The sequence below is a fragment of the Populus euphratica genome, unplaced genomic scaffold, assembly GCF_000495115.2.
Source record: "Populus euphratica unplaced genomic scaffold, PopEup_1.0 scaffold105.1, whole genome shotgun sequence".
NCBI lineage: Eukaryota > Viridiplantae > Streptophyta > Magnoliopsida > Malpighiales > Salicaceae > Populus > Populus euphratica.
Window position 1 is genome coordinate 499,298 of NW_011499990.1, and position 26,529 is coordinate 525,826.

Below are 26,529 nucleotides of genomic sequence, written 5' to 3' on the forward strand. Positions count from 1 at the left end.
TTTTGTCACCACCACCAAATTCAGCAAGTTTTACCTCTTGATGGCTCAATAAAAAAAACCATCCCCCAAAATCACCGAGAAACTAAAAACAGCAAAGATCTTTAAACTCAAAGACCAAAGTTTACATAGGATATGCTAAGAAACGACATAAAACAATTGAAAAACAGCAATGCCAAGAAACTGAAACAGAACAGTGACTGATAAGAGTATCAAATTATCAATAGATGGCATAAAAAACGGAGTGAGGGGCAGACCGCATGAAACAAGTAGAACAAAGGGATTATCAATTGAAAACATGAGATACCAAAAATTCATGAGCACAAATATTTTATGGAAAGAACATGCAGCCAAACTTAGATTCACCCAAATAAATTTCAAATATGCAAAATTTAGAAAAGCAATCAACAAAAATACATTATCCAGGAAGGTGCAGAACCTAGCATCAAACATGTAACTAAATCTCTCTCAAAATTGCCTAAACAGCAAGCATGGATGTGCATCCCATGATTCAGTATAATCTGTTGCAGTTTATACCAACAATCCCTGCAAGAACAAAAAGCACATCACCAGAATTAATTTTTTTAGTTGTGCTCTTTTCACCAAGATTGCTAGAAGAACATGTTATGAATATGGCATGGAAAATTTTAAAATACAATGAAGGCGGGGAAGATAACAACATAACTTTGACTGAGACTAGTAAAATTAATGCCCTGTTTATTTCTTTTAATTTTTTATTTTTTTGAGGGGGGTTCCCTCTTGAAAACCTTCTATTATGTCTTAATTTGAATCATATAAAGGTCTGATCTAGAGATTCCATTCGCATAAAAAGACCTCAACACAGTACTATCAATACATTTAAGAAGGGGAAGGGAGTTAATCGGGGAAACACTCCAAAGCAACACATGCAATATTACCTTAAATATTTAACGCCTCTGTGTTTTTCCAATGGAACGTTTCCCAGAGAACAAGTGCTTTGGTTTGAGTGTAGGAATCACTCTATCTGCTTCTCCACGTCTAGCATCCTTGTTCCTCTTTTTAGCAGATTTCTTGAAAAGTTTAAGAGCCTTGCTTTTTTGAACCGAGTCCTTGAAGCCCTCTCCTGGAACAACCTCATTTGGAGGCCGTGACCTTGACCTAGACCGAGATGTGGATCTCAAACGCAGCTTCTTATTTGGCTGGTCCACATCCATATCCATAGCATCACCATCATCGTGTCCCCTGTCAGTTGACCTCTCTCTTTTGCGGCCCCTCCTAGAGAGTGACCTCTCACGAAGACGATTAATTGCTTTAGAAGGATCCACTCCCATAGCTGACAGCTGCCTGCCCATTCTTTCTGTTGTGAACTTTCTGTCCTTGTCAAATTTTCTAGGTACAGTAGGCCGGCTCTCTGCAGTGCTTTTCTTCATTCTATGCTCTTGAATGAGCAAGCTTTTCTTTTTCCTGATCTCAGCCAAGGCTTCTTTCTCTTCAGGAGTTAATTCTTCACCATCCATCTCAAAATCTTCATCTCCTTCTTCTGCCTGTCGGATACCTTCTTCTTGTTCCAACTCCTCGAGCCTTTGCAAAATATCAGGATCAATGAAGTCATACACATTGTGGCCATCAAGAATCTCCGGGAGTACATCTTCTTTCCATTCATCATTGGCTAAGATGTAATTCTTCTTCAAACTGGCAGAGTATACACCAGCACCACCATTTTCATCTTCCAAATCCTTCTCTGTTTTTCTTTTCTCCTTCTCTGCTGCCTCCTTAGCTTTAGCTTCCAAAACTGCTTGAGGTATACAAGGTGGCCTTTCCTTTTGATCACGTGGCTTTGGCATTGCTACATGGAACCGATTTAAGCAGTCATTAATTTTTTTGGATTTCATCTTCATTTCCACTCGCTGATTCAGCAATCTCTCGCAAGCAGCATTCTTCACAGCAATCACCCCCTCCTCGGTCAAGGTACTCATAGTCAAAAGCACATCATCATCATTGGTAGCTTCACCTCCTTGAGCAACCAGTGTCTTCATAGCTTCTGATTTCATCTCCATGACCAACTTCATGTCTTCCTCAGAAATCCCTTCAAGTGGTTGCAAATCGGTCTTGTTGCACACAATGGTCAATGGTTTATTCATAAACAAAGACTTAATGCTATGAAATAAAGCAGCCTGTTGAGAAATGCTATATCCACATGACCCAGAGACGTCCAAGAAGAATAACACAGCCGCTCGAAGATGTGCCAGAGCCGTGATGCTGCACATCTCAATAATGTTACGATCCTCAAAAGGCCGATCCAAAATCCCTGGTGTATCAATCACTTGGTACCTCAGATACTTGTAATCTGTGTGGCCTACAAACAATGACTTGGTAGTGAATGCATAAGGTTGCACATCCACATCTGCCCTGGTGATCTTGTTGATGAAAGAGCTCTTCCCAACATTAGGATACCCACAAATCAAGATTGTCCGGGTATTTGGATCAATTGAAGGTAGCCTTGCCATATGCTGTCTAATTTGCTCCAAGTAAGCTAAACTTGGGCCAATCCTCTTCATAACAGTGCACATTCGCCCAAGAGCAGCAACCTTCAGAGACTTGCATCGATACAACGAATCACCATACTTTAACAACTTGACATAATCCTTAGCAATCTTGCTAATAAGATTCCTGGCAGTATTAATCTGACCAAGGGCCAGCTTGTAATGATCCTTATTGTACAGCACATGAAGAAGGTCACCATAAAACGGATGGATGTCATCAAGACGAGGGAACTCGTCAACGATTGTTGAAAGCTTCTCATGAAAATTCTGCTGAGTATACTTCACCTTCCGCATATAAAACTGCCGAAGCCGAGAAATAGCATAACCCTTATGGACCACTGTTGGTGTTTGCCTTTGGGTCCGAGAAAGGATGATATCAACAAAATCCTTCCCATTAGGGACCACAGTAATCTTCTTAAAATTATACTGCACCATCTTTATACTCTTTCTACACTGTAAAACAGACATACATATTCAAATAAATGGTATCGCTAGCAATTTTCTTGATGAAAAACATATATATACTAATTAAGAAAAAAATCCTATCCATTGAAGGAACTGAAAACATAAAAAAATTGAAAAACTGGAAAAAATAGGTGATAACAACATAGCAAGAATACAGTCGCAGAAGATAAAGAATCTAGCAATAGCAGAAATAATTGAAAGTTTGAGAAGAGGAGAAGCTCTCACTCACCTTGTTGAGAGCAAATGAGAAAGAAGAAGGGCGCCGCAAGCAGGAGGCCCTCTCTCTAGGGTTTAAGAGAGAAAGGAAGGAAATTATAACTAATAAAGAGGCGGCTTATGTAGCAAGGGTTTTGTCTTCGAAACGACATGTCGTTCATTTAAAAATATTGGTTGCACGTTAGGAGACACGTAGTCCACCTTTCACCCCTTGCCTCCTTATCTCATGGGGTAACAGAAAAACCTCAGATTGTCGCTTCCTGTCACCGCAATGTTGCTGAGACTGGGAGCGCTGACACCGCTTCTCCGCCCGTCTCTCTTCTCTCCGAAACCTATCCTCCTTTCTCCTTTAATAACCCCCAAACCCTTCTTTTCTCTCTCCTCCTTCTCTACGGCACCTTTTCAATCGTCTTTGGTATCTCATTCTTTCAATCCAAAACCAACAACCCTCTTCGAAAGTGGCAAGAATGCCATCTCTGTTGACCCTTATTATTTATCCTGCTGTATGGCTGACAAAGATAAGCCTCTGAGAGTTGCTGTCCTCCTCAGCGGCGGCGTTGACAGTAGCGTTGCCCTTCGGCTTTTGCATGCTGCTGGGCACCACTGCACTGCTTTCTACCTCAAAATTTGGTTCCAAGTAACCCATTTTCTTTCTTTCAATTTTCTTTTGCTCCGAAGTTTGAAACTTTGTCTGAAATTAGTCTTAATTCGGAGTTGGTGTTTTGCAGGAAGATTTTAACAACTTTTGGTCAGAATGTCCATGGGAAGAGGATTTGAAGTTTGCAAAAGGTGTCTGTGATCAGGTTAATCACTTTCTTTTCTTCATTTTTTTTACATCTAGCTTTTAATATGTACAGCTGCATTTAAGAAAGTAGGTTTCTTCTTTTGCCTTCTCGAAAGCCAAGCTTTGATCAAATTCTTTTCGTTTGGCCAAGTTTGAGATGATGTTTTACATATATTCTGTTTTAGCGGTTTCATTTCATTGTTTGGAATTCAACCTTTTCTTTGCTCTTATGAGTTACAAAATTGGCATAAAAATTATGCTTCTGAAATGGAAGATTTCGATGAAAGGATTTTTCTTTCTTACTTTTTAGGTAGGAGAAGTTCTTTGCTTGGTTTATAATCTATAAGCTTGTACAGGAGAGATAGAGAGAGAGCGAGAGATTGTTTAACTGAAGCTTGATGGCATTGGCTTTCAGGTTGGTGTCCCATTAGAAGTTGTCCATTTGACTGACGAATATTGGAGTAATGTGGTATGTGATTCCACTACAAGAACATTTCCTTCGTTTATTTTTTTGCTTTCTCACTTGGTTATTTCTGTATAGTTGATCAGAGAGCTTTTTTGTTAGATACAATTCCCCCTAAAAATGAAGAAAAGGAAACTCTGTTATTTTATTTGCTCTATTTGTTGTATAGTGGAAAATCTGCTTTTTCTGGTCAGTCTTCTTGTTGGAGAATCTGGATGAAGCTGTGAAGACATTTTTATGGTCGGTGAAGTAATGAAAATTGATGGTTAATTTTCCAGGTGTCATATATTATTGAAGAGTATCGATGTGGCCGCACTCCCAATCCTGATGTTCTTTGCAATACAAGAATTAAGTTTGGTACCTCTAGCTGAGCTTGAACACGTGAATTTATCCTTTGATTAGTTGATTCAGACTATCTTTGTGCGTAACTTTTTCTTTGAAATACAAAAATTTCAGGTGCATTCATTGATGCCATCAACAACATGGAATTTGATTATGTTGCTTCAGGGCATTATGCCCGTGTCATTCATCCAGTTTCAAATCAAATAAATAAGCCATCTGTTTTAGAACTCTCAAAGGACAAGGTAATTAAGTGAGAACATATCTTCTGATCTTTTGCTTTTCTTGTCTCTTTTGCTTTATTATCAGTCTTTTGAGTATTGTCTTAAAACTGTAATTGGTTAATTGTGTTTCATTTTCTAAGATGCCTGATACATTCTTTCATCAACACAATCACGACATTGTTGATGCTTTAAGGTGGAAGCCTTGTGGTAAATGGGGTTTTAAATTTACAATCATATTTTAGTAGTTTCTTCGAATCCATTATGTGAATTTTTCTCATTAGATGGTTTAAAGTCATATTAGAATTTGTAATGTGTGAATCTAGGTACTGTGAAGAGTTTTTAGTTGCCCACATAAGAAAAGAAGACAGTTATTTTCAGCATTTTTTTTCCTTGCAATATGTGCACAGAAATCACTGATTTTCTTCCCCAAAAGTTCTGCATTATCTCTCACCAAGAGTAAAACTGGGGAATCAGTTTGAGAGATCACTTAGATCTTCAATGTCATTTGATAGATAAAAATTCTACTTATCATATTTGTTCCATAAACTTTATCCTGAAACTCTGATAAATTTAACTGCCCATATTCAAATTACATTTATGCCTGTATGATGTTTTTGTGTTATTTCTATCATGAGGATTGGTGCCTAACAGATTACTTGAAGCATTTGTCTATTGTGTGTTGTTAATGTTAATAAGTATGATCTACAGCTCAAGGATCAAACGTATTTTCTCTCACATTTGGCACAAGCTCAGCTTAAACGTCTTATTTTTCCACTTGGGTGTATTCCAAAGGTGAGTTGTTTATATGAGCTGCCATATTTTTACTTATAATATGAGTTTGATAGTCTTCCATGCATTTATATCATTAACTCATCAATTAGAAGACTATTATTTAGTTTCTCAGCACATGGGGGTATTGGAATACTTATTATCATTCTCTGTTTAAGTTTTAAAAAAATTGTGTTAGATTGATGTGATGTGGAGAATTCACACAGGACTTTTAAAAGTAACATATTTCTCATTAGCAAAATAATAAATGGTGGGGACAGTAGGGATGGATATTAAAGACAAAATATAAGAGTATTATAATCATCCCAAGATTTTTTAAAGAGTTGTATTTTTTTATAGCCCATGGATCTTTTAGTTTTTCTACCTTTTTTTTTTTAGTTTGTGCATTTGATTTGATAACGTAGGTGAGATAAAGAAGTATTGCAGTGTATGCCAACAATAAGTTAGCTCAACATGGCTCCATCATACACTATAATAGTAAATTGATAGATGCAAGTGTTCAAATGACTTGTTGACTTGACTATGTCATTTTAAATGAGTTGTGTAACATGAGAACATGAAGTTCTGGTAATTTAAAGCTGATATTTTCTTGGAAAGTCTTCTTGGAACTGAAGTTTCCATCTATTTATTTATTTTTAATTTTTTATGTTCTTCATTTTGAAAGTATATTACAGTATATCATGCTACAGTTGTAATTCGTTGCATGGCTCTATTTCTTATGATTGCAGAAGTCTTCCAAAAAAAAATTTTTATTTCTTCCTTTATTTCTAAAAAATGAATATTTCTGTCTCCATTGTTGCAGGAAGAAGTTCGCAATCTTGCCTCAAAATTTGATTTGCCTAACAAAGACAGAAAGGATTCACAAGGAATATGCTTCCTTGGAAAGGTACTTCCTAATGGCAGTTTTTTGCCACATTCCTTGCATGGTACAGGAAACATTTTTAAGATGTGATGTTTTATGTGCTATATCTGCTCAACAAATGTGCTGTTGATAGCAATGCATTTTATTTTGGAAACCAGACCCATTAATGAAAAGCAAGCAAATTGATGCCTATTAACTCTAGCTAATGTATAGCTAAGTTTAGTTTGCATAAAACTTTGTCCTTTATAAGCTTGTAATGCCTTGTTGATTTGGATGGATGACAAAAGAAATATCCTTCATTGAACTTCATTTTTCAGAACTTTCTGATATTAGCCTTGACCGGTTCTAAACTTTCTTTATTTGCTGTTATTCTATTTTTAGTGGCCATTTCAAATTTGAAACATGCTTAGTCTTTAAAAAGTTGAACCTGGTCTTAATAGTGACTTGAGATTGCATTATCTTAGAACTCTTCTTTTTGTAGATAAAATTTAGCGAATTTGTTGTGAGACATATTGGAGAGAGTGAAGGTGTGATTTTGGAAGCTGAGACAGGAGATTTCCTTGGCATTCATCGGGGATTTTGGTTCTACACAATTGGTCAACGTCAAGGCTTACGCCTTCCTGGGGGACCCTGGTATGCTTTGCCAAATTGTTGATCTATAGCTTATCTATAGCCATGGCAACATTCATATTATGCTTTTCATAGGATATAATGTGATGGTTTGCCAAAATTCTTTCTACCACTGTGAACTTTGTGCACTTAAAGATGCCATATTTCTCCTCTAGTGTTTTCTCCAATCTTGTTTTTGAATTATAAAGCCATGGTTTATCTTATGTTGGGCTCTTCTTCGCCCACTTTGTTTGCTGAAGGCTTTTCTGTGTGGTGCACCTTATGCAGGTATGTTGTTGAGAAGGATGTTAAAAATAATGTAGTGTTTGTGTCAAGAAATTATTTCTCATTAGACAAAAGAAGGCTCTCATTCCGTGTTGGCTCCTTGAAATGGCTTAGCGGGTCTCCACCTGATATGACCAGTCAGTTTCAGTGTAAGGTATAGAAGAATTATGTTCTACATAATTCATTATTTGATAACCAATATTGCACATTTCCCTCCATGAATGTTTACCTTTTTATTTGGTTGGCAACCATGTAGTCCTATTTATCCAACATTTGAGTCATTTATGCCTTACCTATTAGTGTACGTTGCGGTCAATTGCTAATATCTTGAAGTTCAACTCTCTTTGAAACTTTTCAGGTCAGACATGGCCCCACATTTTATGATTGCAGTGTAAAGATAGAACTTGGTGAAGATAGTCCTGAAGAGGTTGTGGTTGTCCACTTGTGTGAAGATGATCAAGGTCTAGCAGCAGGGCAGTTTACAGCTTTCTACCAGGGAAGAACTTGCATAGGTTCTGGTGTGATTTTGGAGTCCTGGGATGATAAAGGTTTTCCTGTATGTCAGAAGGCTCTTGAATTAGCTAGACTAGAAGATAAATCAAAGCTTGGGAAACCAGTTAAGATAAAGGTAAAACCAGAGACTTCCGACCAGGAATCTGTTCAGAAGGATGGCATAGGACCTGATAAAGGATTGGCTGAACCACGGGTTGCCATCACAAGTTAAAACAAGTCGGATATATTTCAATGAGAAGCAATATCTGGATTCCCAGCAAGTTGGTTGCAAAAAATTGAAGCAGAGCTGGTTGCAGATATTACAGTCTTCAAATCGTGAGGAATGGTTCGTGCATGGAAGTGTAGGTTTTAGCACATTGGTCTCCCATTCAACCCTCTGGATCATAGGGCATGCTGTAGTTACCTAGAGACTAGAGCCAACCGGCATTTATAACCGGTTGGGCTGTGTATAATTAGAAGAACATTCCTTGATGATATACCTGTGGTTTCATGAAAATAATCGGCTTAAAAAGTATACAAATGTTGGAGGTCAAATTCTTGCTGTGACATGGACGGAGCATGCATCCCTACCACCTGAGCAATTAGCTAACAAAAACGAAATTTGCTCAAATTTTTATATCATAAAATGCTTCTGGGATTTGTAAAATTTAGAAATATATATCCAAAATTTAAATAAGGGAAGGTAGGCCTTTTCCTTCAATCAAAACTGACAGACCTAAAAAATGAGTCCAATAATCCATGAAATCCAACCTGGTTTCACTTTCACATGCCTCCATTCGTAGGTCGTTTTCAACATCTATTATTATTTAGTTCTTTTTACAATTAAAATAGATATTTCTTTAAACAATTATGATTTAAATTAGTAATAAAAAAATTCATTATTCTTTTCTAATACATGCATTTTTTTACTGATTTTTTTTATTAGTAGCATGTTTTTTTATTTAAAAGTAAAGGCAATTTAAATTATTTTTTTGTAAAAAAAAAATAATAATTTAAAATAAGTAGGGGGGAATGCATCTCTTTAATCTAAACCATGTTTTTTTTATATTAATCCATTTTTTTAATGAAATTTAAAAAAATAAAAAAGAATTATCATGATATGAAAAGAAAGTTTTAATTAAAAAATATTGAGAATTTTGGTATTATGTATGCAATTAAGGAAAAAAATAATTAATCTTAATAAAAAATAAAAATCTTATTTTCATTAAATATTCATGAACTCAATTTTTTGTTTTTACATATTAGGCTCATATATAATAATTAACCAAATGATTGCTAATATTACTGAAACACAAAATGCTATAGTCTTATTTGAAGAGAGAGAGAGAGAGAGAATTGCATTTGATGAAATAATATTTATTATTATTTTAACTTAAAAATTAAGAAAAAAGTCAAAAAAAAAAAAAAAACTATAACTAAATGGCTATAAAAAAGGGATAGCAACCAGGGCTTGAGTGGTAGCTAGTACAGCTAGCCCAATACAAAGAAAGCCAGACAATCTACCCTTCTTTTTTCTTTTTTTCTTTTTATTTTGCATTGGATAATAAGTCATCCGCTATATATATATATCACCACCACCAGAGATGCATATAAAGTTGGGTTCCAAGAATTTAAAATCTGAAATCTCATTTTATATAATAAAAAAATTCTAAAAAATATTTGAGTATCTTAATAAATTCATTTATGATTTGAAAATATTTTTAAATTGACCAAAACATCCTCAAATAAAATAATTTTTTAAATATCAATCTACTTTTTTTCAATGAGATGAATGTTAAAAAATATTTCAGTTGTTGGCTATTTTCTCTATTATTCATTATTTTTTGACTATTTTTTCTCTTATTTTTCAAAACTAAGAAATTAGAAAGTAAAATGTAAATCCTAAAATTATGGAGTGTTTGGGAATGTGGTGAGATCATTTTCTTAAAAATTTTAAATTTTTTTTGCTTAGAATGAAAAAAAAATATATTTTAAGATAAAAAGTAATTGTTTTGATGTGCTGATGTCAAAAATAATTTAAAAAAATAAAAAAAATTATTTTAATATATTTCTAAATAAAAAGTATTTTGAACAATTACAATTATTACAATTCCAAACAGGCCCTAATAATAAGATAAAAATTAATTGATCAAAGAATTTCTATATAAAAATAATTTTTTTATGTGAATCTAGAAAAAACCTTCTTTTTTTTAGTTGTTTTTTCATTACAAATTTAAATCTTATTTAATTAAATTGGACTCAAAATCAATACAAACTAAGAATTGCAATGATATACAAAGAGTAAAAAATTTTGAAAACAAAAGAAATTGAAAAAAATAAAGTTTGGTGATTAAAAAAATAAAAATAGAAAAACAACACTGTTGAAGGGAGAGAAGTATGGCCGCCCCTCCATAATAATCTCAAGAGATTGGGATATCACACGGCACTTTCATTATGTTGCAACCATTGTGGGATGAGGATGATGAGACTCTTCTATTATATATAAATAAAATATAAATATTTTAAATTCTCTACCTGTTAGATAATTGGAACTCCACCTATTAATAAAAAAAAACAATCCAGTAATCCAAGCGTTTCTGTGGAAACCATTGGTAGGTCCCACGCCTATCAATAATTTAATAGCTGTTCTGATTAGGTAATTTAGCCAGGGAAGAATTGACCAAAATTAATAGAGTAGGTGGTTTCATTTTCCATCCCTTTACAAAGTATTATTTTCTAGAATAATGATATTTTTAGTTTAGTTTTTTTATTTTTTTATTAATTTTTTATAGTTTCATCATTTCAAGACTGAGTTGGTTAGAAAATAAATTTCATAATTATTTTGATTTATTTTCTATGAGTTTATCATAGTTTTATAATCTATATCACATGTTTAGTAAGTTAATTTAAGTTAACTCATATTTTTTTAATTGATTTTTTTAATTTCATCATTTCATTGGATGTCACAACCCATTTTTGAGTCTCCGTACAAAAAAAAAATATAACTGTTCAAAATAGAATGTCAAAGTGCCCTAAAAAATGGTTAAAATCAGTTGAGGAGGTTTAAAAATATAAATATTAAAATTTGACAGTATTTTATTGACTGATGAGAGTCTTGTTGACAAAGAAAATTTAATTTGAGGAAGAAAATTTTGAAATTAAATTTTTATGGACTCAATTAAATTTTATTGAAGGTTTAATTGAAGTTATAAAAGGTTTGATTACAAGAAAAATTGATTTTGAAGTTAATTTGGGCTTAAATTGGAAGAAATTCTAGTTCTGAGGTCAAAATATAATTTTTGAGAGTTAATTTAGTCAAATCAGGAGCTTAATTGCATAAATATTGAAGTTTGATAGCCAATTAGAAACTTAATTGAAAAAAATCTGAAACCAATGACCGAAATAAAAAACACGCGTAAATAAAGAAGTTGTAATTAAACAGAATCATGGGTCAAATTAAAAAAATTAGAAGTTTATTACTCAATTGAAGGTGAAATTGCACTAATATGACACCAAGGACTGATTAATACTTAAAAGTGCATTTTTATCATGGTTTTATATCATCATTTTGCACTTGAAGTATCAATAACTCCTTAACTAAAATATGTTTTATAATAATGTATCTAATAATATAAGATACCTTTAATTTGTGGTAAATGTCTATTTTTAATGCAGACCTATCACATAAATGAAAGGATTGATTGATGACTTGAAGAACTTAAATTGCAAGGATAAAGAGATGGCCAAACTTAGAAAAGAGATGTCGGTGCAATCCAAACCGGAACATTGTTCGGTAATTGGGTCATATCTGGAGCTACAGATCTCAGATTTAGGTCCAATTTATATGGATGGAAAGGTAAGACATAGGCCTACAACTTTCATATGGAGCCCAAGATCTAAAAAGGCCATTATCAAGTCCAAATTGTAGCAACAACAAAGAAGCCCGAATCTGTCTTCCAGCCCGAGCACTGTTCGGTATTTTGGCCATATCTGGAGTTCTAGAAGTCCAAATGAGCTGAATTTTTTACACAAGAAAGCTGAGACAATTGCCTACAACGTTTATGTTTGGACCTGGCTCCAATTTTGACGTTATCAATGACGTTTTGGGCAGACAAGAGAAGATAAGGATTGTCACCAAGTCAAAAGTTGGCCACCCACTTATCAATTAGTCATCAAATCAATAGTTCCCAATTTTGGCCTATAAAAGGAGGCATTTGCCATGCATTTAGGCATCTTGGTTTCCAGATCAAGATCATGCTCTTCCTTTCTCTCTTTGTATTTTTTGTAGTGTTTATGCTTTGCTTTCATTAATACTAAGTTTGTGCTTTTCATTTCCTTTCCTTTACTTAGTTAGCTTTTATGGTCTTATTTTGTTTATCTATTTTTCTTTCTTTCATTATGTCTAGCTAAGTTAACTATGTCAAGGTGAAAAGGATACACTAATGGTGTGAGAATAAGTATAATGTAAACTTAATATGGACTTTAATGTTTGATACTAACATGTTTTATATTTGTTATCTTGTTCACTCTTAAATACTTTGCTTGTTAAATGACTAATCTTGATTTATGTTGTATAACACTTGGTACAACAAATGCTTGGCACTTTCATAGCCCATAATGTATGGTATAACCGACACCTGAGCTATGAAAGGAACTTGATTTGTTGTTAACATAAGTTATAATCATGAATGCTTGACGAGATTTACAAGTATTAGCATTAATTGAATAAGATGACTAATGTAATCATATTAACAATATATAATCTGATTGGAACCTCCTTTGTGTGTGGTTTCCAATTCAATAATAAGAGTTTATACTATACTTGTTTGATATACCATTAGTGGAACCTCTAACCTTGACATTTGTTATTATTATTGTTTAATCCTTACATTAATTTTCCATCTCCAAGTTCTCATCATCTTTTTCTTCTTCCCTTTCTTTATTATTATTATTATTATTACTACTACTATTATTATTACTATTATTATTATTATTATTATTATTATTATTATTATTAGTATTATTAGTACTACTATTATTATTATTATTATTATTATTATATTGTTGTTGTTATTGTTATTGTTATTGTTGTTATTTATAATTTGTACAATTAACCTCCCTGTGGTTCGACCCCGGTCTTGCCGGGTTATTTATTACTTCGACACTCCTGCACTTGGGAGAAGACATCAATCTTTTCGTCGTGTCAAGTTTTTGGCGCCGTTGCCGGGGAGGTAAGTTTTGTATAAATTATAATATCTATTTTATTTTCACTTTTCACTTTTCTTGTATATAACTTTGTTTCTTTTCTCTTGTTTCTTCTTTTTTTGTTTTCTTCTTCCTTTTATTCTATTCCTACACGTGCATGAAAGTGTGGTCACATATATCAAGTGGTAGACTTTGTAGGGTATCCTCATCATTTTCAAAAAATATGGTCGAAGAAGATAATCAATCACTTCATAATGAGAATAATGAGAATAACCGTGTCAGAACACTTAGAGACCACATGAATCCCATAAGAACAAGTGCACCATCATGTATAGTTTTTCCTCCCGGTGCATCTCATTTTAATTTTAAACCAGACATTATTCAACTTTTACCTTCTTTGCATGGCTTAAAATTGGAAAATCCATACTTGCATTTAAAGGAATTTGAGGAGGTTTGCAACACATATAATAATTTAAATTGTAGCATGAACACCATCAGATTAAAGCTTTTTCCTTTTTCATTAAAAGATAAAGCTAAAACATGGCTACAAAATTTGAGACCAGGATCCATTCGTGCTTGGGATGAAATGCAACAATAGTTTTTAAAGAAGTTTTTCCCATCTCATCGAACAAACTCTTTCAAAAGACAAATCACCACTTTCACTCAAAAACCAGGAGTTGGGATAGGTATCGAGACTTGCTTAGTACTTGCCCTCATCATGGTTTTGAAACATGGAGATTGGTTTCACATTTCTATGAAGGGTTAACACCTAAAGATAGGCAAATGGTTGAATTGATGTGCAATGGAACTTTTGAAGATAAAGACCCTGATGAAGCAATGGAGTACTTAGACTTGTTAGCTGAAAATGCTCAAAATTGGGACACCGCGGGTACTTATGAGGCACCGAGTAAAACTCAACCTCACACATCTAGTGGAGGCATGTACAACCTTAGGGAAGATCATGACCTTCAAGCCAAGTTTGCATCTTTAGCTAGAAAAGTCGAGGCACTAGAATTGAAAAAGAGTGGTCAATTAAAATCTGTTGAAAACATTGTGTGTCAAATCTGTGAAACAAATGAACACTCAACCAACGATTGTCCAACCTTGCCTTCTTTTAAAGAATGTCTAAACACTCAACCAACGATTGTTCAACCTTGCCTTCTTTTAAGAAATGTCTCCATGAACAAGCCCATGCTTTAAACAGTTTCCAAAGGGCCAACCACAACCCATACTCCCAAACATACAACCCTGGTTGGAGAAATCACCCAAATTTCAATTGGAAGAGTGAGAACAACTTATCACCAAAATTTCAGTTGGAAGAGTGACAATGCAAAAACTTCACAACCACAGTTTCAAGCACACTATAATTTCCAAAATTATCATGGATATGTTCCTCCTCAAGCTCCACCTCCTACAAGAAATTTTGAGGAAACTTTGTATCCATTCATTGAAAAGCAAGAGACAATCAATACTCAACTTGCTCAAAACATGACAAATTTTAAAGATACTCTTGCAAAATTATCATCTGCTCTCAGTTTTCAAGAGAAAGGTAAGTTTCCATCTCAACCACAACAAAATCCCAAGAGGCAATACAATGCAAATGCAAGTAGTTGCGGAAGCCAACACATTTTGGGTAGACAAGAGAAGATAAGGATTGTCACCAAGTCAAGAGTTGGCCACCCACTCATCAATTAGTCATCAAATCAATAGTTCCCAATTTTGGCCTATAAAAGGAGGCATTTGCCATGCATTTAGGCATCTTGGTTTCCAGATCAAGATCATGCTCTTGCTTATGTTTTAGTTTTCTTTGTATTTAGTTTTCTTTGTATTTTTTGTATTGCTTATGTTTTGCTTTCATTAATATCAAGTTTATGCCTTTCAATTCATTTCCTTTACTTTGTTAACTCTTATCTTATTTATGTTCTTATTTTGTTTATTTATTTTTCTTTTTTTTGTTATGTCTAGCTAAGTTTATTATGTCAAGGTGAAAAGGTTACACTAATGGTGTAAGAATAAGTATAGTGTAAACTCAATATGGACTTTAATGTTTGATACTAACATGTTTTGTATTTGTTATCTTGTTCACTCTTTAATACTTTGCTTGTTAAATAACTAATCTTGATTTATGTTGTATAACACTTGGTACAACAAATGCTTGGCACTTTCATAGTTCATATTGTATGGTATAACCGACACCTGAGCTATGAAAGGAACTTGATTTGTTGTTAACATAAGTTATAATTATGAATGCTTGACGAGATTTACAAGTACTAGCATTAATCGAATAAGATGACTAATGTAATCATGTTAACAATCTATAATCTGATTGGAACCTCCTTTGTGTGTAGTTTCCAATTGAATAATAAGAGTTTATACTATACTTGTTTGACATACCATTAGTGGAACCTCTAACCTTGACATTTGTTCTTATTATTGTTTAATCCTTACATTAATTTTTCATCTTCAAGTTCTCATCATCTTCTTCTTCTTCTCTTTCTAATAATATAAGATACCTTTAATTTGTCGTAAACGTTTATTTTAAATGCAGGCTTATCACATAAATGAAAGAATTGATTGATGAATTTAAGAACTGAAATTGAAAGGACAAAGAGATGACCAAACTTAGAAAAGAGATGTTGGTGAAATCCAAACTGGAACATTGTTCAGTAATTGGATCATATTTGGAGCTGTAGATCTCCGATTTAGATCTACTTGATATGGATACAAAGGTAAGACATAGGCCTACAACTTTCATATGAGCCCAAGATCTAAAAAGGCCATTTTCAAGTCCAAATTGTAGCAATTATAAAGAAGTCCGAATATATCTTGCAGCCCGAGCATTGTTCAGTGTTTGACCCATATCTGGAGTTCTGAAAGTCCAAATGATCTAAAGTTTTTACACAAGCTAGATGAGACAATTTCCTACAACTTTTATGTTTTCAAGTGGTTCCAATTTTGACTTTATCAATGATGTTTTGGGCAAACAAGAGAAGATAAGGATTGTCACCAAGTCAAGAGTTGGTCACCCACTCATCAATTAGTCATCAAATCAATAGTTCCTAATTTTGGCCTATAAAAGGAGGCATTTGCCATGCATTTAGGCATCTTGGTTTCCAAATCAAGATCATGCTCTTGCTTTCTCTCTTTGTATTTTGTGTAATGTTTATGCTTTGCTTTCATTAGGGAAGATCATGACCTTCAAGCTAAGTTTTCATCTTTAGCTAGAAAAGTCGAGGCACTAGAATTGAAAAAGAATGGTCAATTAAAATCTGTTGAAAACATTGTGTGTCAAATGTGTGAAACCAATGAGCACTCAGCCACTAATTGTCCAACCTTGCCTTCTTTTAAGGAATGTCTCCATGAACAAGCCCATGCTTTAAATAGTTTCCAAAGGGCCAGCCACAACCCATACTCCCAAACATACAACCCTGGTTTGAGAAATCACCCAAATTTCAGTTGGAAGAGTGAGAACAACAATGCACAAACTTCACAACCACCGTTTCAAGCACACCATAATTTCCAAAATTCTCATCGATATGCACCTCTTTATGCTCCACCTCCTAGAAGAAATCTTGAGGAAACATTACATGTATTCATTGAAAAGTAAGAGACAATCAACACTCAACTTGCTCAAAACATGACAGATTTTAAAGATACTCTTGCAAAATTAACATCTGCTCTCAGTTTCTAAGAGAAAGGTAAGTTTCCATCTCAACCACAACAAAATCCCAAGGGGCAATACAATGCAAATGCAAGTAGTTCTGGAAGCCAACACATGGATCAAGTCAAATCAGTCACTACTCTTCGCAGTGGTAAGGTTATTGAAAAACTCACTCTTGAACCTTGTGAGAAAGATCATGAGTCAATCTCTGAGGGTAAGGAAGGGGTTGAATCTGAAAATTTTAAAGAAATGACTGATTCCCCACCACCACTTCCATTTCTTCAAGCCATGACTAAACAAAGGAAAGTCAATCACAACTCTGAAATTTTTGAAATTTTCAAACAGGTAAGGATCAATATACCTTTGCTGGATGCTATTAAACAGGTTCCTTCCTATGCTAAATTTTTGAAAGATCTATGCACTGTGAAGAGGAAACTGAATGTAAAAAAGAAAGCCTTTCTAGCCGAACAAGTAAGTGCTATTCTTCAAAACAATAATGCTTTGAAATATAAAGACCCTGGTTGTCCTATAATTTCTTGCTTTATTGGAGAGCATAAAATTGAAAGAGCCTTACTTGATCTCGGTGCTAGTGTGAATTTACTTCCATATTCAGTTTTTCAGAGTCTCAATCTAGGTGAGTTAAAACCAACTTCTATAACTCTTTTACTTGCCGATAGATTTGTAAAAATGCCTAGAGGAATAGTTGAAGATGTGTTAGTACAAGTCGATAAATTCATTTATCCTGTGGATTTTATTGTCTTGGACACAGAACCTGTTGAAGCATGTAATTCATTTCCTGTTATTTTAGCAACCTGTTGAAGTATGTAATTCATTTCCTATTATTTGGAAACATGATATTGGAGGTGAATATTTTCAACATTTACAAGCAACCTAGAGATGATAATGATTTACAAGAAGTAGATCATATTGACAAATTAGTTTATGATCAACTTGAATCTACTTTAAGTAAAAATGAGTTAGATGAATCTGAAGATTTGCAAATGACTTATTCTGCGGAAGAAATCACATATGAAAACCACACAGAAAATGTTGGTGCGGATTTTTTGTTAAAAGTGACAACAAATTCGACATTTGACATCACACCAATCAATGATTACTTTCTTAACGAATCCTTACTTTCTCCTAGTCCAATGCCTTAGTATGATAAAAATATCAATTTTCTTGCTGTAGGAGATTTGCCAGTTGATTGGAGTACCCAAGACAAAGAAAAGTTTTTGAACGAAGTGAAGAACATCTTTAAATATGGTGGGCCAATAAAAACTACACTACAAGATTTTGGCAATGGTTTTCTTGGAAGAGAAATGCGCCCCACAGGCTAATGCATGACAAAAATCAATGACCCTTGGAATTTCATGATCAAGGATGCACCGCCTGATAATTTGGTTAGGACAGTATTTAAATAGGTAGGGGTCATCCCAAAAAAAGGTGCGCACATTGCACAAGAATTTTTGTTTGTCAAGTTTAGACCAATGAGAAGGAATCTGACTTGTGGCTAGGTAATTTGCTATGTCAGCATACCATGGAGAACAAATGTAGGAGACAGTACCTCCATAAAATAAATTTTCATTAGCAAAGAGTTCATTTATTGGAGATTCATCAATTATGGTCTCATAGCTTGAAAGACGAGACAAATGATCAGCCACTATATTCTCTACTCCCTTTTTATCTCGAATTTCAAGGTTAAACTCTTGGAGTAGGAGGATCCATTGAATCAAACATGATTTTGCATCTTGTTTTGTGAGCAAATATTTCAATGCTGCATGATCAGTGAAAACAATAACAAGAGATCCAACCAAATAAGACCTAAACTTGTCTAATGCAAAGACCACAGCTAAAAATTCTTTTTCAGTTGTAGTGTAATTCAATTGAGCATCATTCAAAGTCTTGCTAGCATAATATATGACATGAGGTTTCTTGTCTTTTCTTTGCCCTAAAACAGCCCCAACCACAAAATCACTAGCATCACACATCAGTTCAAATGGTAAAGACCAATCAGGAGCTTGCATGATTGGTGCAGTTGTCAACAACCCTTTAAGCTTTTCAAAAGCTTTTTGACATTTTGATGTCCAATCAAATTGGACATCTTGTGACAATAAGTTACACAATGGTTTGGCAATGGTACTAAAAGAATGAATGAATCTTCCATAAAAACCAGCATGTCCTAAAAAGGATCTCACATCTTTCACAGTCCTAGGGGTAGGTAATTTTTGAATGATTTCCACTTTTGACTTATCTACCTCTATTCCTTTTGAAGACACAATGTGACCTAAGACAATGCCATGTGTCACCATATAATGACACTTCTCCCAATTGAGTACAAGATTGCTCTCTTCACATCTTTCAAGGACTTTTTCTAAATGCATTAAACACAACTCATAAGAATCCCTATAAACTGAAAAATCATCCATGAAAACTTCCAAAAAAATTTCCACCATGTCACTAAAGATACTCATCATACACCTTTGAAAAGTGGCTGGTGCATTACACAAACCAAAAGGCATTCTTCTATAAGCATAGGTACCAAAAGGACAAGTGAAAGTGGTTTTTTCTTGGTCTTCTAAAGAAATCTCAATTTGGTTGTAACCTGAGTATCCATCAAGAAAACAATAGAAAGCTCTTCCCGCTACTCTTTCAAGCACTTGGTCTAAAAATGAAAACGGAAAATGGTCCTTCCTAGCCACCATGTTCAATTTACGATAATCAATGCACATACGCCATCCAGTTTGGATTCTAGTTGGTACCAGCTCATTATTTTCATTCTTCACTACCGTGACTCCAGATTTTTTAGGGACAACTTGGGTTGGACTAACCCATTTTGAGTTTGCAATAGGGTAAATGATACCTACATCAAGTAGCTTAAGCATTTCACCTCTCATTACTTCTTTCATGTTTGGGTTCAATCGTCTTTGCATTTGCCTCACAGATTTAGCCTCTTCTTCAAGATAGATTCTATGTGTACATAAAAGAGGGCTAATTCCTTTCAAGTCAGTAATTTTCCACCCAATTGCTTTCTTGTGTTTTCTCACCACTCTCAAAAGTTTTTGTTCTTGCTCTATGCTAAGTTTTGATGAGATCACAATAGGATATGATTCATCTTCCCCTAGAAATGCATACTTAAGATCACTCAATAAAGGCTTCCTTTCTAGTTTATAAGGCTGGACAAAAGATGCCTTAACTTTCACTTGGGTTGAAATCAAAGGCTCAAACGATGGGGTCCATTGACCTATTGACATAATAGGCATTGGATCTAGATAAGTCTCGAGTTCTCTTACTTCCTCATCAACATATTCCAAAGAAAAAAATATTTCATCATGAATTAAAGTTCTCTCCAATGGATCCTTGATCCACACTCTCTCAAAGTGTTCTTGATAAACTGTTTGGATCAAATCTACCTCTTTAATGTCCTCATGTTCCCCAATTTGTTTGGAGACATTGAATATGTTCATCTCCATAGTCATATTCCCAAAAGAAAATTTCATCACCCCATTCCTACAATTAATTAAGGCATTGGATGTAGCTAGGAAAGGTCTCCCTAAAATGACTAGGATGGGAGCATTAGAACCTTGAATTGGTGCGGTGTCTAACACTACAAAATCAACAGGAAAGTAGAATTTATCTACTTGGACCAACACATCCTCAATGATACCTCTAGGAATCTTGATTGACCTATCATCTAATTGAAGGGTGATTCGAGTAGGCTTGATTTCTCCTAAACCTAATTGTTCGTAAACAGTGTAGGGTATTAAATTCACACTTGCTCCTAAAACCAACAAAGCTTGATCTATCTTATGACTTCCAATAATGCATGAAATGGTAGGACAACCAGGATCTTTGTATTTGGGAGGGGTCTTAAACTGGATGATGGTACTAGCATGTTAAGTCAGAAAAGCTCTTTCTTTCACATTCAATCTCCTTTTGACTGTGCATAAATCATTAAGAAACTTTGCATAAGATGGAACTTGTTTGATTGCATCAAGGAGTGGAATATTGACTTTCACTTCTTTGAACAATTCATAGATTTTTGAGTTCATAAGATCTTGTTTAGGTTTCCCTAACCTTTGTGGAAATGGTGCTCTAGGAACAAATTCTAAATCACTTACTTTGACTCTAATTTTTCTTAAATCATCTCCTTTCTCACTCATCTCTTTCTCATTTATCTCACCTTCTTTGTCACTCAAACTCTCATTTGTCGCTTGTGTTTTGATTCCCTCTTCACTTTCCCTAGATTTCTCCTCCACAATACCTTTAGGAATCCTAAAACCTATACCTTTGTCAACAATCTTTCCACTTTTAAGGGTAGTGATGGCTTGGACTTGTTCATGGTTTGAAGGTTCACTAGGTGAGGATTCACTCATGTGTACCTAACCTCTAGGATTGGGCATTGGTTGAGCTGGGATTTTTCCCATCTCTTGAATGCTTAGTGATTGAGTCAACTTAGTTAGTTGACTTCAAATGTCATCTAAGGTCCTATTGGTCTGGTCTTGGAATTTGTAAGCTTGGTTGTTGATTCCTCATTGCGTTTGCATGAATTGTTGAAGAGTATCCTCTAGGGATCTCTTATGAGGTGGTTGGTATGTGTTATGTGTGGGAGCATGAAATGGTTGGAATGGAGGTTGAAATGTTTGAGGTACTGAAGAGCTCTCATTTCTCCATCCAAAATTTGGGTGGTTCCTCCATCCAGGATTATAGGTCTCAGAGTAGGGATTGCCTACTTGGTTTGGAAATGGCTTTCTAACATTACTTGAATTAGAAGTTTGGCCATATAGCACTTCCTTGAAGGCTGGAATGGTAGGACACTCAATTGTCCTATGCCATTTGCTCTCACAAACAACGCAACTTTCCTCTTGTTGTTCACTCATGACATGCACTTTTTTAATCCAAGAGAGTCTACTTTCCTAGCCAATGAGGCTAATCTAGCATTGAGGTCATCAGTCTCTTTCAATTGAAACTTCCCACTTGAATGAGAAATGGTGTTTCTAGACTCAACATGAACTAGGAGAGAAGTCTCCCATTGCTTTGTGTTTTCAGCCAATTGATCAAAAAAATCAAAGGCCTCACTTGGTTCTTTGTCATAAAACTCACCATTACACATGGTTGACACTAGCTTTTTAAAATCTGCGGTAAGAGAGTCATAGAAGAAACTCACTAACCTCCACATCTCAAAACCATGGTGGGGGCATGCATTTAACAAGTCTTTGAACCTTTCCCAAGCTTGGTGAAATGACTCATTTGGATTACAAGAAAAATTCATCATTTGATGTTGTAAGGCTGTTGTCCTATGAGTGGGGAAGTATTTTTTCAAAAATTCAGCTTGCATTTCTCTCCATGTACCTATAGACCTAGGACGCGGGGAGTTTAGCCAAAGCTTGGCTTTATCCTTTAGAGAGAATGGGAATAATTTCAGCCGAATAGTTTCTTCAGTGCATGTTCTATCAATAAAAGTATTACATGCCTCTTCAAAGTCCTTAATGTGTATATATGGATTTTCAGAATCCATACCATGATATGTGGGAAGAAGTTGGATCATGCCTGGTTTCAAATTGAAAGCTTGTTGGTTCAGAGGCAAGATAATACACGAAGGTGTACTTTGTCTAGCTGGGTGAAGATACTCTCTAAGAGTTCAAAAATTAGGTTGATCATTGAATTGTGGAGGTCAATTACTTTGAACACTCCCTTCACCCTCTATATCTTCAACATTAGCCATGATGAAAAAATAATAATAATATAACAATTATATGAATATGAAAAGAAAGGAAACAGGAAAAAGAAGATTGCAAATAAAAGTAAATGAAATGTAAACGATAAAGTAATAGCTCAAAAATAAAAATACAACAAATTAGAAAATGCACACTTCAACTAATAAGCAATATCAACAATAATAAACATTAAAAGACAATTATAACAAGCAAGAATAAAGAGGCTGTAATACCAGCCAAGTACTTCAAACAATAAATATAAGAAAAATAATCACAAAAAAACAACAAAAAATAAAATAAAATAAACAAGAGGCGGTAATACCAGCTAAGTACAAAAAAAAATAACAACAATACAACTAGATAAAATAAAATAAACAAAAGGCGGTAAAACTAGCCTTATAATATAAAAAATAAATATTATAAACTAATTAGAATAAACATTAAAAGAAAAATGGTTGAACCAAACAAAAGCTAACAATTAGTAGTCCAACAGTCTAATATCCAAAAAGTTGAGGTCAATTTTTTTTGAGGTGGTAAAACCAGCCATTTGATTTTTTTTTCAATTTTTTTGAGGCGGTAAAACTAGCCAATTGATTTTTTATATATGATTTTTTTTTGTTTTTTCCAATAATCAAATCTAAATTTGTTACCTTTGCTTGTTAGCTCCCCAACAACGGCGCCAAAATTGCTTGACCGCTTTTTATGATCAGCTTGTTTTAACTCGCAAGTGCACGAGTGTGCGATGTAGCAATTAACTCGGTAAGATCGATGTCATATCCACAGAGAGCTAGATCTAGAAATTAAGCTAGGTAACAAAAAAAAAAACTCAAGAGAAATTAAATTAATAATAACTTGGTTGAAAATAATTGATGGATTTGTTTTCAAAGATGAAAAAGTGTAAATAGATTTTAAATGACAAGAAATAGTAAGTCTTGCTCCAAATCAATTTTAATGGTGATGTATTGGTGATTTCTTCAACATATATAAGATAACTCAACCTAATATCAACGATGGTTATATTAGATCTGAAGATATTACAATGAAGTTTAGAAAGATGAAGATTGATTATTGCTTAAGAATGAACAAGTACTTTCATATTAAGTAAGACATTGAATCAAGCAATCTCTATACCAAAACTAAAGTTTGTGCATAAAAATTCAAGATTATAACATTACCTAAATGATTTCTAAAATTTCTTTGCAATAATAAATCATTCATGAAGACAATGAGAAGATAAACATTAAGATTCATTCATATCCTAAAGAACTCACCTCAATCACCATTATCCTTGATTTGGATCCAAGAAAGAGTTTAGCCAACCATGATTATATATAACACTTCAATAAACATGAAATAACTTGAATCAAACTGAAATAATAAGTTTTACAAACTAAAAAACCAAAATCTATAAAGAAGAACACAACACAATTTCAGAAAAAATTCGGACACAAATCTGACTCTAACTTTGGACAGCAATTTGACCCTCTTCGAAGCTTTTTTTCGAGATGTCTATTATAGACATATTTATAGGAAATTCTGTCACCTTTCCAGATCATTAAAGAACAGCTCATTTGGACACCTGAGTCAAAAGTTATGGGTAAAACACCGAAAGGTATTCTGAAAAATCAAATCACGACAGCTTTGCAACCACTTTGGTGCACGTTTTTCTTCCTCATTTATGAGCTATCTCTTTCTTCTTTTTGACCCAAAATAATGTAAAAATATCCCCTCCAGCTTTCCATGCATGTGCTTGCCTTCTTGGATCAATGGATTACCCAAAATAAATCAATTGTTGTTGCGTGGACATGTAAGATCATGGATTGTCTTTGGGCTGATTTGAAGGTTGATTTGGGGCTGAATTTAAGCATCAAATAAGTATACAAATATGCCTATTATTTGGGCTAAGATTGACATTGAAACCTTGAGTGTTTAATGGTTGAAGTTTGCACACAACATAAGGCAAGTTTGGGCTTGAAATAGATCATATGATATTCTTTTCTAGAATTGGAATAGAATTGATTTTTGGGATAAATTTGGAGCACTTATTTGAACCAAGATTTGCTTCAATCTTCAACTAAATGTCTCTTCAATTCTTTTTTCTGAATTTCGACGTTGAATTTCCTGAATTAATTCATTTGAGCTCTAAAAACCTATCGAAACATTAAAACAAACTTCATTACTAAAAAACACATCAATTATTATAAAAAAAACCAAATAAAAACAATAAATACATATGTAAAATAAGAGACTTAATGACACTTTTGATGCACAATCAACGTCCGTTTCTTGCAACTTCTAATGCATTGATTAATTGTCATAATGGACTGATGAAGCTATCATTTGGAAACATGATATTGGAGGTGAATATTTTCAACATTTGCAAGCAACCTAGAGATGATAATGATTTACAAGAAGTAGATCATATTGACGAATTAGTTTATGGTCAACTTGAATCTACTTTAAGTAAAAATGAGTTGGATGAATCTGAAGATTTGCAAATGATTTATTCTAAGGAAGAAATCACATATGAAAAACACAGAAAATGTTGGTGCGGATCTTTTGTTAAAAATGACAATAAATTCGACATTTGACATCACACCAATCAATGATTACTTTCCTAACGAATCCTTACTTTCACCTAGTCCAATGCCTTAGTATGATAAAAATATCAATTTTCTTGCTTTAGGAGATTTGCCAGCTGATTGGAGTACCCAAGACAAAGAAAATTTTTTGAACGAAGTGAAGAACTTTTATTGTGATGACCCTAATTTATTCAAATATTATCCTGATCAAATATTTCAAAGATTCATTCCCGATAATGAGGTAAGTAGTGTCATTAAACTTTGTCATTCTGAAGCATGTGGAAGTTATTTTTCGTCAAAAAAGACAGCTGCAAAAATCTTTCAAGATGGATTTTATTGGCCCTCCATATTCAAGGACACGCATGTATTCTGCAAAACTTGTGAAAATTGTCAAAAAGTTGACACTGGTCAAAACGTTTTGTTTTATAATTCTCAACTCTATGCATTCCCTAGAGAGCTACGATCAAGATGGAGCAATCCTTATGGGGCCTATGATATTGAGAATTGAATGAATGACAATGTTTTTAAGGAAAATGGACATCGTTTGAAAGCTTACTTTGATAATTTTCCTAGTGAAAATGAATCAATTGGTTTGAATGATCTTATAGATAAAGGTTGATTATTTTGTTTTTCTCACATTGTTTTTGGGTTTATTTTTGAATGATTTTTGCTAGTTTCTCTCACGCTGGTCAAATGGCGAATAACGGTACTCCATGACTTTAGTCGGTTCTTTCAGTTTCCTATAATAACTGATATTTGTGTATATATTTGTGCAATGCTATTAAATAGATTCCTTCTTATACTAAATTGTTGAAAGATCTATGCATTGTAAAGAGGAAACTGAATGTGAAAAAGAAAGCCTTTTTAGCTGAACAAGTAAGCGACATTCTTAAGAATAATAATGTTCTTCCAATTCTCATTTGAAAATGGACACTAATCTTGAAAAATTGAAAAAGCATTTTCCCGCTATGCCTCAAAATGCGATTACAAAAATTTACCGTGCTAAATGTGCAAGATTGAGATTTTTAATGAATCATGGAATTCCTAAAGATATTCGCTTGTTGATTGAAGCAAAGGTCCGATTATCAAGTGAGTCCTCTAATTCCTTCATTTCACACATGCCTGGAATAGGTAAAAGCACTTTTGCAAAGAAACGTCATGTAAAACGATTGAAAGTCTATCATCGATGTGCTAGATGGACTTGTAATGCACAATGTCGTTCTTTAGGAATGGTATCTATAAACCATGAAGATAAAATACAATTCATTAAGGATGGCCTGAGTAAGGAGTCTTTAGATAATCTTCTATTAACTCTTG

The 26,529-nt window shown here is 33.9% G+C and overlaps 2 protein-coding genes across 2 annotated transcripts; one reads left to right on the forward strand and one right to left on the reverse strand.

Moving 5' to 3' along the window:
* Nucleotides 1-261: 261 nt before the first annotated feature.
* Nucleotides 262-3,312, reverse strand: LOC105140345 (nucleolar GTP-binding protein 1-like). The gene is made up of 3 exons (XM_011047139.1): nucleotides 3,214-3,312; nucleotides 915-2,972; nucleotides 262-543 (listed from the first exon to the last, which is right to left on the reverse strand). Exon 2 carries the CDS (start codon nucleotides 2,952-2,954, stop codon nucleotides 924-926), a length of 2,031 nt encoding a protein of 676 aa, XP_011045441.1. The 5' UTR covers nucleotides 2,955-2,972; nucleotides 3,214-3,312; the 3' UTR covers nucleotides 262-543; nucleotides 915-923.
* A 92-nt stretch (nucleotides 3,313-3,404) lies between these two features.
* On the forward strand, nucleotides 3,405-8,609 carry LOC105140344 (mitochondrial tRNA-specific 2-thiouridylase 1-like). Its single transcript, XM_011047138.1, has 10 exons — nucleotides 3,405-3,837; nucleotides 3,929-4,003; nucleotides 4,400-4,453; nucleotides 4,726-4,804; nucleotides 4,904-5,031; nucleotides 5,719-5,802; nucleotides 6,602-6,685; nucleotides 7,143-7,294; nucleotides 7,559-7,709; nucleotides 7,914-8,609. The coding sequence occupies exons 1-10, from the start codon at nucleotides 3,472-3,474 to the stop codon at nucleotides 8,277-8,279; spliced, it is 1,539 nt and encodes a 512-aa protein (XP_011045440.1). The 5' UTR covers nucleotides 3,405-3,471; the 3' UTR covers nucleotides 8,280-8,609.
* The last annotated feature ends 17,920 nt before the right edge of the window (nucleotides 8,610-26,529 follow it).